Genomic DNA, 17,216 nt, shown 5'->3' with positions numbered 1-17,216 from the left:
TTTACATACATACACGCTTTTATATTTGTTATACGGATTGGTTTTCAAATAATAATATAGTGATGTTTGCTGGCAAACTCCCCGTCAGTTCCAGTTCCGATCCGCATACAGGTCCGCATACTACTCTACACTAATTGATGGAGTAAAGGAAAATAGTTCAGGAACGGAAACGATCACTGTTCGGAGTTAGGTTTGATGAGGTCCACAATATCAGACCGTTTTCAAATTGCAAAATAATATAACGAAGTCAATTATAAGATTTATAGCGCCTATAATGTGATTCAGACATGGGGTCAATTACTTTTGTAATTAATTACATTCAATTACCACTACAAAATCTTCAATTAAATTGCACACTACGTTAGCTACGTTATGCACACAAAACATAGCCCCCCCCCCACAGAAAATCAAATGGTTGCTGCCTAAGTATCATAAATTGCTTCATAGTAATAACTATTCGGAAAAAAGAATGATGTTTCTTGCATATATTTAACACAGTGTCCAACTTATACCTTTTCTAAGTTATGCTGATTATAGAATATACGTTAGATATATATTCTATAATCAGCATAACGTAGAAAAGTGATATACAGCATATATTAAAGTTTTGACTGTAAGAAATTAAGATGGCTCGTTTGGTTAAGGGAAACATATGTTTTTGCTTCTGTTGATAAATAGAACATTGGATCAGAGACAACTTTTGGATCAAATCCTTCTTCCATTAAGACAACTTTATGTTGTTTGAATGTTCCTGTTGTCCGCATTTCCTTTTCGTGACGTAGTACTATTGGTCTGGAATATTTTGGCAATTTCTGCTCACAGTGATGGTAGATTGCCTTCAACTTTTCACTGGTCAGTTTTTCGTTCCCTTTCAAAACCAGAGAGGCCATTCCTGCTCTTCCGTCATGACCTGTAATAATATTTTTAATCCATTTTTAACATACATTTATTGCTATGGTGATGCCGTTTCTCGTGGTGCTGTCTATAGATTGTACAAAGAAAACACTAAAGAGCTATTGAACCGTTGAATATTTCGAAATCATTGTAAAATGAGGCTTGTTATCTAACTCCTACAAAACTTTTATTCAATTTCAAATAGTTTAGAATCCAATGCAGTTAAGGAAATCCATTCCTGTACCCACGAATAAAGTCCCGCTATTCAAATTCCTTGAGCATCACTGAACAGACGCGTGTTGTTGAAATGCACGTCTTGTGCAGTTAAATTGGTACCTTCATCTTCAATGAAAATGAAGGCTAGATGCATTTTCTGTTTTGTGTATATATTACATCTTATCCGATTCCAAAACAAAGTATTATCGTCTTATTCATATGCAAGCATTTATTTTTATTTTGATACTATTTTCACATGAACTAAGACTATCTTTTGTGTTCTTTTACTACTCTATCAACTTGAGATGAATTAAGAATACTTAGAAACATACCTGGTACTTTGACACCATACACATTAGCATCTATGATGAAAGACAAGGCTGTAATGATGTTTGCAACCTCTGTAGTTGACACATTTTCACCTTTCCATCTTAAAAAATGAAAGCTGTTTTTTTATTACAGGCTTTTTTACAATTATATACCTGTCGTTTATGTCAAATAGTATGTATGGTACAGTAAAATTTAGTAAAGTACAGGTTTATGAATTTGAAAAATTAAAATATGCTCAAAAGAGTAAAGATTTTAAGTATTCCTTTTCATCTAATATTAAATAGTTTTGAAATCCTTACTTAAATTCGTATTCGAAGAAAGACTTAATAATAAACACAACCTATGCTCTATAAAATTTGTTAAAAATCTAATTTTGTGTTCCTGGTGAAAACCATGTCTTTATGTGATACCAATATCTACATGTGTCTGTACCTTTTGACACTATATGCTTGAGTATTTACAATTTTAAATGTGTCACGTGTTCAACAGGTTGAATTTATCACTAGCACTTTACTACATTACATCATCATTGAATATCTTTCAGTGTTCAGAATAGAAATATCAATGTTTCGTATATATGATTTAGATATGTTGAATATATGTATAAGCACAGCAGCTTCTACTGAATGCATGAATACAATGAAATTTGAAGAAAAAAACATTTTAAGTCCATTTTTCCGGACAAAAAACAATTATGACAACAAACTAACAATGATAACAATAGTTTGGTCATGCACCAGGTGTTCGACCGGGATGATTGTCGTAGCATCAATTTAATTACCATTGGAAAATGACGACATAAATTTGATAAGCACAGAAGTTTAACATTGCAACAGGTCACCTACGGAACTCTCAGAGTGGTTGCCAGGATTATTAACATGCAGAGAATGGTTCAACGTCCCTTTTCTGACCAGTACAGATGTTATTGTGAATCATACATTCCATACAGCTAGATCTATGAGATGGGCATTCTGCTGGCAAGGTTTATTATGCTTGTTCATGTTGTTGGAAAAGGACCAATTACGACATTATTTCTATACCCCAGTAACCCTCGGGTAGTTAACGTTTATATGGAATTACATTAAAAAAATTTAACCTGAATGTGTCTCCAACTCGATCATGAAAATAAACGAAGTAATCTTTATCCATATACAAAGAGTCACCAAAGTTGAAGTAAACATCCCCTTCTTTGAAGACGTTACGTACAATCTTTTTCTCAGTCATCTCCATGTTACCTTTGTACAAACCGTTTTCAAGTTTATATGTTGGAGGAATTCCACAAATTAGTAACCCAGGTTCTCCTGTAAAATATAATACATAAGATCAAATTTGAATTACAGCGATTATTGTAAGTGTTCGACTGTATTTCATACGTCAAAAGGAAGCTTGGCCTTTGCTTTATCTCAAGTATTATCAACTAAAGATCTACATTCATTGTCCTATTCGCTGCAAATAACACAATTTTGTGTCTATAACATTCTTCTGTGGTGTCTATGACGTTCATCCGCGAACTACATCTTATACAACTTTCATACTTATCTTCCGTGACTTTTCTTCTCTCAATGTCTAACTTTTCTTAGTATTTTTTAATCGATTGCGTGATCCAAAGAGCTGTTAGACGGTAACCATTTCCCGCGAAAGGTAAAAGTGATATTTTATTCGGGAGATTTTTAAATGTAGGAAATTTCAGTTAGCGATTGTGTAGGGTTATTTTTTTTCATACAAATAAATATCGATTTTGATAAAAAAAAAAAAAAAACAACCACAACAAAAAAACAACAAAAAAAACCATACCTATTCTAACCTCAATACAGCGTCCTGATTTATTACGTATTGGTGTTGCCGTAGCCAAGTCATACTTCAACAGAAACTTTGGTGCAGGATCTAATCTGTTCTGTAAAAATACTTCATCAATTCAAATCGAACAGCTTTCAGCCTCACTCCCTGTATATTTACAAACCGTCTATAGATCCGTAGGGAGTCAGTAACGTACCATAAATCTTAATGTATACGATAACCCAGCTTATAAAATACCTTTGACCAGGACATATCATTGACGTCAAGGTGAATGAACCGACGTTGATAAGTTTGGTCCGCAGTTATCAATTGAATTTTTGGTTTGCTGGTGAAACATAGAAAACACTTGTTTCTATCGTGCAAAATACACAAATACAATTTGATAAATCGATTATCACATATTCATCATATTTTTATTGTAAAATATCAGCTGCTAGACACAATATAAAGTCTGTTTGAACTTGTTCGCTGTGCTCACTCATCAAAAAGCCTTAGCAGGTGATACACAACTGATACTTAACAATACCAATATTTAAACAACATGATAATCGGTGCATAGACGAAGAAATGAAAATTTAGTATACCGCTGTTTCAAAATTCATAATTTGAGAGAAAAAAAAATCCGGGTTACAAACTAAAACTGCGGGAAACACATCAAATATAAGACGAGAACAACGACACACCAGAAACACAACACTAAAATGCATCACAAACAGATACGAACTATAATATAACGATGGCCATGGAAGAGGAAATTTTAAGAAAAAATGGTGGGATGAACCTGGTTTTGTTGCTAGCCAAAACCTCCCGCTTTTATTGCATTGTTAAATATAACATTAAAATGAAAACATTACATGACAGGACTGCAATACCAATAAATGCTAGAACATAAATACAAAAGAAATACAAAACCACGATACAGCAAAGAACAAGTAGCTCAATATATCACAAAAGTACACCAAAGCATGTAATTCAGGCTTAGGGATATAACTATGAACGTACACACATTTGGTATGACAAACAAATCTAATAAAACAATACAAATAAACATACAGGTATGTTATGTATTCCCCTGCATAATTTTATTATATGCCTTCCCTTATGTACATGTGTGTTTTGTGTTTTTCCTGCGTGTATGTATGTTAAGTATTCCCGCTGTGTATATTATGTTAAGTATTCCCCCATAGGTAAATGTATCTTGTGTGTTCTCCTATCTCTGCGTACATGTATATTATCTGTTCCATCGATATCTGCATACATGTATCTCATGTGTTCTTACTATTTACTTCAATTTCTGCATTTAAGACATTATATAATACTTGCCATCAAAGGTGATATCCTTCCAACAGCTCCTGGTTTATTACACATATTGTACATCAAAGCGGTTCCTTCACTCGCACCAAAGAATTCCATGATGTACGGTATTTTAAATCTCTTTTGGATTGGGATCCAAATATCTTGTCGCAGTCCATTGCCAATGAAATACTTTACATTATGATTTCCATCCAAAGGGTCCTATAAAATGAAGAATTGAAGTGATCTCTATGTCAGTTGTTTTTACGTGCGTTGTTACAAAATTGGCAGGCAGAAAATCAAAAAGTGAAACATTTACTACAAAACATTAATCAATATCAATAACAGTAGTTGACTATTTCCCCCGATTTATATAAACGCGCGTCTGGCGTATATACAAAATTTAGTCCTGCTATCTATGATGAGTTGATATAAGTGTACGGAAAGCTGCAATTTTGAATAAAAGGGGAAGACCTTCATAGTTATTCATTTCTGTGTCATTCGGGTTCTTGTGGAGAGTTGTTTCATTGGCAATCATACTATGTATTCTTATTTCATAATAAGCACTAATGATATTGATATTTTCAATTATGTATGAGTGACATAATAGCATCACTACTGCAATTATTACAAATGGAGGCCAGAAAATGATTGTCTCGTATAGTCGCAGAAATTTATAATATGCCGACGTTTCGTATAACAAATTAGACTGCAAAAGGAAAATAGAACATTCGAACTTTTAATAATGATACGTTCATTTTGCTTTTGTACGGTGGAAAGGAACTTCTAACCCTTCCGGAGAAAATAAGTTAAGCATCTGGTTCCGTTGTGTGCGTGCTCATTAGGTATTCGTGTATTGAATTCTGTTGATTGGTTAACGTTAAATGTACATACAATTGTTAAATAGTCGATATTTGTTCAGCAAATTAAAAAAAAAAATATTTACCAACCCTCTTACATTTTTCTTTTTCTAACTTTTGTTTCTAGATATAAAAAAAGATACAATCAAACTATGGAGCACATATTGTATTTTACCTCAGGTAGTGCTATAAGATATCTCAGCAATTCGCCGATATATTGCACAACTGTAACTTTATATTTTCTACAGTCCTCCCAAAATTGGTGCGCAGAGAATTTCTTACGTATGACAACAGTGCAGCCTGAAATAACGATATAAGATTGCCATAATTGGTTCCGGATGCTCATAGAAAATATCAAAAATCCGATCAATAAATGTTAAATCCAATCGTTATCTCGCCAAGTGTTTATGTGTCTTTTCCAATTGTTTTAGTGTTTTGGTGTTGTGTATTGACCGCAGAACGTTGTTCACATTTTGTGTGTAGCTGAATTATTCTAGAATGGACATTCGTCCGTTTTTGAAGAACGTTTGATGAATAAAGATATTTTTATTTAAGTTTCATAACGTTGGATTGTCGCCACATAGTTATTCATTAGTGCTTCTTTTTTTTTTTTTTATTGCAAGACTGTTTTAACAACATTGTTGTTTTAAATGAAGCTTTTAATGTCATGCTGGGTAAACATATGTACACTTAATAGGCAATTGTGTTATGTTAAATATAACATCAAATTATTTTAAGCCTTGAGCTATGCAATATATCTAAAGTATTGATGTTTATAGACCTTGTTATTTTTTGCAATTCATAGATATAGGAAGATGCAGATTGAGTGGCAATAAGACAACTCTCCATCCAAATAAACCATTATAACTCAATGTACGGCCTGCAACACGGATCCTTGTCACACACCGAACAACAAGCTATAGTGTGCCCCAAAATTACTAGTGTAAAACCATTCAAACGGGAAAACCAACGGGCTTATCTATATAAATAAAACGAGAAACGAGAAACACGTATAAATTACATAAGCAAACGACAACTACTGTACATCAGATTCCTGACTTAGGACAGGTGTAAACATCTGCAGCGGGATTAAACGTTTTAATGGATCCAAACCTTCTCCCTTTTTCTGAAACAATAACATAACATCACAACATAGAAAAACACAACACGATAAAAAAAATCTTACCTATTTCACTAGCAGCTAGCCATCCAACGAGACCAGTTGCATGATAAAATGGTAACACGTCGTACATTACATCTTCTGGTTTAAGGTCTATTGCCCACACTATCTTAGGGTAAGCTAGCGCTTTTCCATGTGATATTAATGCCGCCTTTGGTAAACCTGTATGCAACATGTGTTATTGGATTAATACGTACATCTAACACTGTCAACAGAAATCTCAGGTATACCAAAGATCGCAATGCCTGTTGTTTGTTTGGTAAAATTTTCATTACCAATACCTTATTTTCTTTTTCTAAAGATACTTATTACCTAAAGGATCAGTCAAAAGAAAGTATTAATCATGTCTTTTGTAACAGCGCAACATTGCTAACTAATGTAATGTATTATATACTGAATAATCTATCATAGATACCAGGATTGAAATTTGTTTTTGCGCCAGAGCCGCGTTTTGTTTACAAAGGACTTATCTGAGCATCACTGGTTGATTTGTGTGGACGAAACGTCTGACGTAATAAGTTTTAAACCTGGTACCTTTTGTTACTAGTAGCTATTATTGGGGTGTTTCTCTGTCCTATATGTTCTCCCAGTTATTTGTATTGTAGTCTGTCATATAATGTTACCATTTACATGTTACATTCAACATTGCCATAAAATCGGGAGGTGTTGCATGCCCCAAAACCAGGTTCAACCCACCATTCTTTTCTTAAAATACCATGTACCAAGTCAGAAAAATGGCCATTGTTATATAATAGTTCGTTTCTCTGTGTGTTTAATGTTGTGTTTCTGTTGTGTCGAAGTTCTCCTCTCATATTTGATGTGTGTCCCTCAGGTTTAGTTTGTAATCCGGTATACTACCGTTGCCGTTATCTATTAGTGACGCTTGAATAAAAAGGGCCAAATACTATACGAAGTTGAAGAGTATTACTAACCAAAAATTCTTAAAAATTAAGTTAAGGTAATATATTCCTGAGGTAGAAAAGCCGTAGCATTTATAAGGATATGTTATGAAAAACTATTTGTAGATGTGAAAATGTAACTATGTAGCCGTGTATTTTTCACACAAAAAAACAAAGCAGTAAAGAGAATGTAAATTTTCTTGAAACATAACAACTTTAACGTGTTTATGTATTTAAAATAAATGTTATATGTACATTCGATATATCATTATAAAATGAGAGCAGTAAATATTTGTTAAACTCTGCCAAAAATTTCGAGGAATATCATAAGTAACAGTATTATACCTGTTGTACCGGAAGTAAATATATAGCAACAAGAGGTGAATATATTAATATGGCTTCTAATGGTTGGACTTATATCTGCTGGTGATGATTTCATCATAAGCATGTCCCAGGATTGCACATCATCAGAACAGTCTCCCATAAAATAAACTGGTACATCAAGTTTTCCTCTTATCTCATTTATTGCACCGTATAGATCATCACCTTAATTCGTGGAGAGGGAAAAAGAAATTCATGATATGTTTAAGGCATGATTCAAATAGTTGTCATATATTATTAACAGTATCAATAAAAATAAAAATATCCTGCACCTAGTTTTATCATGGTTAATTATTCTAAAAAGAGGATGAGATATCGTAAATTATTTTTGTTTTAATCCTTTTTATAACTTCTTTCAACATGTGTCACATATTCTTTGATACAACAAAATCACCCCCATCATGCATTGAATATTAAATTAAAAGTCAGATATAAGCCGTTAGCAATTGAATAGTCTCAATGATTCAAAAATTGGCAGCGTCCTTTTGTATTTTGTTTATCTTGTTATTTTAAAAAATAATATAACAAAAATACTATACTCAGAGGAAAATTCAAAAAGGAAAGGTTATCAAATGGCAACATCAAAAACTTAAACAAATCAAACAAATAGATAACAACTATTCCTTTCTTGGTGCTGGCATTTTCTTATGTAGAATATGGTGGATGAAACCTGTTTTTTTTTGTCATTTTTATAAATTTACTGTTGCACTTTAGTGTTTCTGTTGTTTCGTTGTTTTCCTCTTAGATTTGATGTGTTACTCTCTGTTTTAGTTTGTAACTCGGGTTTGTTTCTCTCAATCGATTTATGACTTTCAATGCAAACAGCGGTATACAATTGTTGTCTTTATTTAAACCTCTCACTTGTATAACAGTTGCATCACATTCCGTTTAGTTGACAACGATGTTTGATCAAAACAAACAGACATATAAAAGATAAAAATGTCGAAATAGGGGTACAGCAGTCAACATTGTGAAATAATATCACTATAAAAACATAAATATGTAACATAGATGCACAAAAAGGCATATATTTGGACCCAATATAGCTTGCTGTTCGGTGTGAGCCAAGGCTCCGTGTTGAAGATTGTGCATTGACCTGTAATGGTTTACTTCCATTAATTGTGACGTAGATGGATGGTTATCTCATCGGCACTCATACCACATCTTTCTATATCTATATAGGCAAAGTAGTAAAAAAAATAAAGGCAAGATTCTTAAAAATTTACCATAACACAATAACACAATGACTGTGTTTCTTTTGAATTAGCATTATAAGTTAATCATATACATTGATAAGAACCGAATGGGCCTATTCCCGAATTTGGCTGTTATACAGAATGTGTATTTCTAAACATCTAGTCTCGAACTAGTTTGTACATCCAATATTCATATATTTATTTATTTTCTTATAAATAAATAAATTTCAAACTAAAAAATATATTATACCAAAATTAAAAACAATGCAAAACAAAGAATAGTAAACTACAGAAATGCTCAGATTGGGTAACACTTCCCCCGATGAACATTAATTTAGACAACCAGGTCTAAGATAAACAAAAAAACGCCCGCGATATCGCATGTCCGTGTCTAAATTCAAGTACCTTACGCCTTATTTTTTAATGTTCGTTTTATCATTGGATAAAGGCATGCTGATTACTACAAGATGCACAGTTTTCACTGCTTTCAAAATGTTTTTGTTTAAATCTGTCCTTGATTTCTTACTTCAGCGGATGGAATGAGCATTCTTAATTAAATTACATCACTTACCTTGACCAACAATGATGGCTTTTGTGTCTGTCACCTGTATTGCATTAACCAATGGGTCACCACGGATGTTTATATTTAATAACGTTGTGATTACACCAAGTTTCTGTAAACCTTGAAATATAACTTCCTTGTCAATGTATATTTCATATTTTTAATAATAATACTGCTCTATAATAATCTAGCCATGTTAACAGGCATAGGTATACTCGTAATTGTTGTGATCTCGCAAGCATCTTCGATATGATTAATAGATGAATAATAAAAAAAATTTGATCGTCAGACAATTTTTCAGTATTCGCTAGGAGTAAAATTTTGTAAACATAAGTGGTTCGATAAATATATTTGACACTTGTTTGACAATAACTTTAGTAACTACAATATAAGGTTTTGATGATATATTTTGCGGAAACTATAAAAACAAAATAGGCCTATCTTTTGTGCGTTAGTTGCAAGTATTTCATGAATTGGGGCTTGGAGTCAGGTATGAAGACTAAAAGCATGGTTGTGTAAAGCAATGTTCTGCAATAGAACTTTTTTTTTTTCGTAACATATTGCAATCCTGTGCGAACTTTTGTCATCTCGACATCTTTGAACCGTCAGTACAGTAAAATACGAAAAGCAACCATTTTCCTATTCAACATACTGGTACTCTTTTTTTCAGCAGATGTTTTAAAAATAACCTATTAGATTTATTATATAATTGAAGATTTGTTTTTGTCAAGTTAAACTAACAACAATGAATTAATCAATAAAATTTTCAACATTATTCTTACCCAAAAATGTCCAAATGTATTCTACACTGTTATGTACAAAGATTGATACAGAATCTTCCTTTTTCAAGTTCCAATGTATGACTATATTAGCCACTCTGCATGCCTGTTCGTTGACATACTCGTATGAAAAACATCTGTCATCTAAAATCACAAAAGTTTTTTTCGGGCATTTCTTTACCGTAGCCTCAAAATTATCAATAATTGTACGTTTGTTATTGATATCGTCGATAAATCTTTTTGCTACTTTCTTTCCTGCCTTCATTGTCTGCCAATCATATTTTATCCACGGTAACATGGTTCGCCATGCAATTAGAGACACCCCTGCTGCCCCACCAACAGCTATCAATGGTTTACCTGACATAGCTGCGTATTGACCAATTATAAGTTAACTCCTGTAAAATTAAACAAAAATGTTCGGACGCACGAAATTAATAAAATGTTGATTAAACAATATTATAATAATATACACAACTTTCAAACCAACGAATGAGTACAAAAGTACACATGGTACAGACCGTTATATTGGTCTCAATCCATAGGTGGATCCGGGGGGCTGGGTATTCCGGAACCTCCCCTGTGATGGGAAAAATTTGGTTGATTATATGGAAAATCACTTTTAAAGCATGATTGGAGCCCCCTTTTATGACAGTCAGCGCCCCCCCTTTCCCTCTTTTTATGAACATTTCTGAATCCGCCACTGTGGTCGCTATAGACTTTTCTGCCATTTTATTTTCCTACTTATTTTTCAACGTTTCAACCCTACATGTAGCTGAACAGTATACCACGGAATGTGTACAATGAAAGAATAATTACGGCACTGTATATATAGCTGCTATGTATTAGTGGAGCGGCGAATGTTGAAAAAGTCGCTTGGTTAACGATTTTAAATTACCTAAATACCTCATGCAATTTTAAGGTCCTAAAATGTTTATCGATTATTCAGCTTTAGAAAAATATTTGTCGTCAGTATCAAATATGGTACAAATGACGTTAAAAATAGCCTTTACTGACGTTACCCAACTTGCATCGATAACCCCACTGCCGATTCGGTAGTCAAATTTCACAAAAAACCCGTTCTAAAAAATAATTTTTGAATGAAATTGGTAAATATAGTTATTCGTGAACTTCATACAATGTAAGGGCATTTCTAAAAAGTCCTAAATTTTATGCTTACTGCATCTGAAAATGGTTGAAAATAACACTGTAAAAATCATCGTTTTTCATCTAGCATTATTTGCACGTGCAGTATAGGTGTATTTTAAAGGCACAACAATGAAGCCGCCGTATAATACTTCAATCGCGCCGATTTACTTTTTGGAGTTATTTCCTAATAATATAAATATTTGACTAAATATCTGCTTTTTATCCAGATTTCAAGTCCGAATATTTGTCACAGATTTACCGACATTGTTGTGGCTTCTAGTTATAGTCACACATTCAGCGATTTAGCGAAGGTCATTTGTAGTCATTTTAAGCATATTTCTTGTTCATTTTATAATTTCCAAAGCCTTGTAATTAATTTATGTTGTTCGGTATTGTTGTATACTCGTTTTCGTTGAGTTGAACTGGGAAAGTTAATTTCATTTTAGGGTTCGTTTGGTTTTCAGGTGTGTTTGATTTTTTTTTTATTCAATCACATGGACAATTTAACAATCTCGTTAAAACTGGTCCCGCTAGATGCCAAAAAAAGGAAAGTGGAAGTTTGTGTTGACAAATGCATTATCTGCGATTCTGTTGTTGATGAAATATTATTAACATCGACAGAATCTGGAAGAAAAAGTCTGATTACTGCAGCAGCAAAGAGACGTGATGATGATTTGTTCAGTTATTTGAACAAATTCTGCAATGAAACAGCAAGTGAATTACCCGTATTTAGGTATCATAGGTTATGTTATAAAAGCGACACAAGTAAGCAGAATTTTAAATCAACATCAACTGAATTGGAATCACCAGATATAGATTCCGATTTATCTATAAATTGTTTGGTGCCTGAAAAAATGATCACAATACATAAAAGTGTATTATTTGCAAAAAAAAATCTCATAAAAGGGTGAAAACATTACATACAATTTCATCTGCTGAAAGGTTAGTCAATCTTATAGATTCTGCTTTTAAAGCATGCGACGGTGAAATGATTAATCGAATAGAGCAAGATAATTTGCTCAATAATGCAGTGTATCACGCAGCATGTCTGACCACAAACATGGCATATAGACCAAAATCCACTGATCAATCTGCGTATGATTTGGCATTTAGCAGTAGTTTAAATTATAGACAGAGACCTTATTCTTGACAAAAAGTCTCTTGTTTTATCATCCCTTTTGACAAGGTATCAGTCTTTTTTACCTGATAAAATAAGTAAGACATACTGTAATTCCTCTAAACATAAGGCTAAACTTGAGTTGTACTACAGGGATGCCATTGCCTTTTTTGCTCAACAAGGACAATATAAATCTAGCATTGTATTTGCTAGCGATATTTCCATTGTAGACGCTGTTAAGACAGCGAATAACATCAAAGCATAATTAAAAATGGTTGAGATAAAAGCGGACTTAAGTACATGTAGCTCCACCAAAACCAACGACAAATAGGTACGCATGTACTTTATGAAACAGCCTCAATTTTATGAAAAAAAAATGGAAAATGTTTATATATCTAGGGATTATTATCGTGCAAATAACCAAGTACAAATACATATCGTTGGAAATATCAGAAGCAATGTTGTCAACCTGTTTGACAAGTTTTGTTACTTGTCTCTTGACAAAGTCTTTTGAAACATTTTCTTCAGTATCAATGAATTTTTCGTATGACATTCGGTGAAAATGTGCTACTCTCAAAGAGTGCCTGGTGTCAAATTGTAATAACATAATTACTCCATTTAAAGTCTTATTATGCCGGTCGTTCATGCTCTGGGTGGGTGTGACTTCACTTCAGTTTTTTTTTTGGAATCGGTTAAAAGTCGGTATTCAATCTCTTTAGGACAAAACCAAGCCGTTTTGGTAATCTTGTAGCCTAAGTTCACCTTACGGCCTTCAACAATGAGCAAAGCCCAAATGGCCATACTGCAGTCTGCTATAAAAGGCCCCGATAAGACAGTGTAAAACAATTCAAACGAAAAGCTTTCGGCATGTGAATTCGTATTTAAGCATCACGTACTACGTACAATGTGGCAAAGCAAAGTTTGGTTGTCGGCAAATCTAGCCAACCGAAGTAATGGCTCCCCATGAGCCTTTGTTGGAAAACTGTGCAACATGACAAGTTATAGCCAGTTTTCTTTGAGGGACAAATGGCATCGGACTTTCTACAAGATCTAATTAGTTCATATAAGGGGGAAAACATAATAGGCAGCACGTGTTTGCAAGGAGCAGTGTCTTCCTTGCACTGGTTTATGTTTTTTTGTCAAAATGTAGGAAGTTGTAATGAAATATCATGAAAATAGTTCTTGTAATATTTGGTAACTTTATTTTAATTTGCTATAATGTTTTCGACGTTTCATTTGGTATGAAAATAAACTCATCATAGATACCATATAGATACCATAACGGTCATGTCTCAATTTTAGGAATTTGTTCTGCAACACGCTTGCACTAATTGAGTAATATATCAAACTCCAATAACTATATTAAATAAAAAGGTAGTATCTTGTATTGAGATAGTTTGAATTAATTTTAATAAAACTTGGTGACACGTCGAATCCTTGAAAACTGAAACGAATTTTTTCATGGCTGCATATTTGGTTTGATTTTTTAACTATGCATATCAGATACTCTTTGAAAACGTTTTAACTATTTAAGTATTCAAGAAATGCTATTTGTCGATGTCAATTATCAATGTTAATATGTTCCTGTTTTCCATTAGGCATTAAAATTTGTATGTACCATGGACTACCTTCAAAAAAGTTAAATAAAACGTTGTTCTGACGTCATGTGCAAATATGAGAAAGATTTTATATGAACTAACGTTTTTCTACATAATACTACTCGTATACTTTATTGAATAGATTATTAATTTTGACAAATATCAATGGTATTGTTTCTCTAGATGAAAGTAGGATTTTTTTAAGTGATGACCTTTGACCTTGATTTTCGATATTATTGTACCAGATTTGATATTGACGACACATATTTTCAAAAAGTACAGGATTTCAGCTTTCCAATGAGCTATTAAAATCCCATGAGGTATTTAGGTAATTTAAATTTCTAAAATTGTCCTCTCCGCCGCTCCACTATATGTACAAAGTAACTGTTTCGATTCTTCTCTGGAAAATATCGGTAATATATTCCCAGTTGGGACAAGCGAAATTGTACAGAATCCTAAGATTAATTGAAATTCTGCTTTATAATTACTTACAATAATAAGCTATAACCGTGACCCATAGTTGGTCGGTACACATCTAATACATATAATATACATGTCAACGCCACGGTGATTTATTCATTTGGATAATGTTCTGATTAAACGTCAAAAAGTTAATGAAGTCAGTATAACACATTTTAACAGTAAATTCCTAACTTAAAAATCATGACTTACCAAAAGAATAGAGGTAACATCTTAGTAGGTTACTTTACAAGTGCTATCTTTAAGAGAACCTTCGGTACATTTAATCTAAATTTAGAAAACATTAAATAGGTCATAAATATTTACTGTAAACAACAAGCAAACATATGATTCTTTCTTAAACAGAATGTTGCAGATATAATGGAATAAAGAAAGGGTAAATGGGGGAAAAAACACTTTAAAACAGAATGACAGATTTGGCATTCAAGGTGATTTTACATTACCAGTTTCTTACTTAGGGTATTGAAATACGTATGTTAATAAACACATGCCTGATACGCTGAGCCTGTGAATGATGAAAACAGAAAAAAAACATATTTTTTTTTATATATAACATTATAATTAGCTTATTTCACATTGAGTTAAGTATGTCAAATATATTAAAGATATTGTTTCACGACTGTACCGAAATTAGTCAACGTGCAGTCTTTTGGTCGTCTTTCTCGGAAAAGTCACTTGTTCAGATTGGTGCGGACTGCTATGAAAAAAAAATTGCTCTGAAAACTGAACTAAAGGTGTCACGGTAGTGTTTCCTTGTTCATATTGATAAGGGATAATGATAGAATTTTTAAATTATTCACCACTTTCAACCCTGCAAAAAAATCTGCATTTACAGTTAACTGAAGTACTTTCATTTTAATATTCAGAAATGAATTTGAATGTACATCACAGCCGGATCCAGGGGGTTGGTTTAGTTTGATATATAGGGAATTACTGACGCCTGACTGGACCGGGTCCCCCTTCGGTCAGTCAGCCCCCTCCCCCCTTTATGAAAAGTTGTGGATCCGCCACTGTGTATCGTGACCGTTTACTTTTTTTGCTATTTTAAAAAACTTGAGGCCACTTGTGCTTTTTGGTGTTTTTTTTATCATGCATAATTAAATACACAATTTTAAAAAAAATCTCAAAAAATCATTTTTATCTGTGTGTAAAATTATTTAATATTTTCCTACACCTGATTCATCCCTCAGTTTGGGAAAGTGTGTTCAGTTGATACTGTATTTTTTGTCCAATCACACTGTTCAGATACATTGACTTAGGGGTACACAAAAGAGCAACCTAAATTCTGTAATACAAATACTACCGTGCCACCTGAAATTCACAACAGGTGATAAAATTACATGATGCATGTACATTGACATGTGTGAACTTAACGCAGATATATTTAGAAAACATGCTAATCGAAACAATAGGGTCGCAGGTATCTGTTTTCATGTATAATTCTAAATTTTAACGATTCCAATTATCTCATTCATTCGATAAATATAAAAATGAAAAAAATCTGCAAATACATGTACAATATTTATGCAAGAAGATTTGGTATGAGTGCCAATGAGACAGCTCTCCTTGAACTTTACATTAACAGAACAATAATTAAAATAAGTTTCTTTTTTAATACAAAATTTACCGATATACAAGATCATAAAAAACATTTTATTAAAATTAAGTATGTCAATAAAGGCTTTGATTTTGTAAATATTGCAGGTATATTTAACGACCATTCTGTTAAAGAACAAATTCCTGGATATTTTGACAATACTGAGCTACCTCTTATTTGTTATATTTACAAGAAATCTACCCGGAAATTTGTGTTTAATTATAGTCAATTGTGTAAAGATGTTAATATCAGTGAAAATACACCTACTTCAGGTAATTGCAGTAATTTCGAATATATTTATGGACCCATTTCCCATATTATAACAGGAGATCTTAACATCGTTCAAGACCGAGAGTTAACATCATTCCTCAGTAAAGGACCTAAATATCGTCCCCCGTCAATCATTAATTGGAATGAGTGTCGTAATATCATCCACGACTCACTCCATACTTACTGTATGAAATGGATAAAACGGGAAAAAAGCTGACAAAAAATCTTTGGACTCTTTTTTTAATTCAGTAATGAAAATAGTTGATATACGTATTCAACATTTTATAGAACATTTCACTATTAACAATAACCATAATAAACCTATTTCACGTATCAAACATGATAAACTAAAAGAACTAGCCAAGGAATTTGTTTTTGTCCCGGCCGATAAAGCTGCTAATAATATTATTATTGTTTGACGTAAATTTTACATTGAGGTTCTAAAAAAGGAAATCACCAATTCACCAACATTCCAACTGACTCCATTTTCAGAAAACGAAATCTGTAACAAACATAAACTTTTAGCCACCGCTTTACAAGCAGAGTCAAATACAATGAAAGTCCCAACTATGTATTGGCTTCCGAAGCTACACACAAACCCTTACAAATATAGATTTATTT

At 32.8% G+C, this 17,216-nt stretch overlaps 1 protein-coding gene across 1 annotated transcript; it reads right to left on the bottom strand.

Annotated features, from left to right (window-relative positions):
* Window positions 1-423: 423 nt before the first annotated feature.
* LOC134693123 (long-chain fatty acid transport protein 2-like) lies at window positions 424-14,974 on the bottom strand. Its single transcript, XM_063553830.1, has 11 exons — window positions 14,921-14,974; window positions 10,391-10,782; window positions 9,618-9,728; window positions 7,815-8,015; window positions 6,577-6,732; window positions 5,566-5,690; window positions 4,561-4,752; window positions 3,235-3,334; window positions 2,537-2,741; window positions 1,443-1,540; window positions 424-910 (listed from the first exon to the last, which is right to left on the bottom strand). Exons 2-11 carry the CDS (start codon window positions 10,749-10,751, stop codon window positions 600-602), a joined length of 1,860 nt encoding a protein of 619 aa, XP_063409900.1. The 5' UTR covers window positions 10,752-10,782; window positions 14,921-14,974; the 3' UTR covers window positions 424-599.
* Between the last annotated feature and the right edge of the window lie 2,242 nt (window positions 14,975-17,216).

This window comes from Mytilus trossulus, chromosome 12, assembly GCF_036588685.1.
Source record: "Mytilus trossulus isolate FHL-02 chromosome 12, PNRI_Mtr1.1.1.hap1, whole genome shotgun sequence".
NCBI lineage: Eukaryota > Metazoa > Mollusca > Bivalvia > Mytilida > Mytilidae > Mytilus > Mytilus trossulus.
Note: the sequence above shows the minus strand (reverse complement) of the source record. Positions and strands in the feature narration are given on the sequence as shown.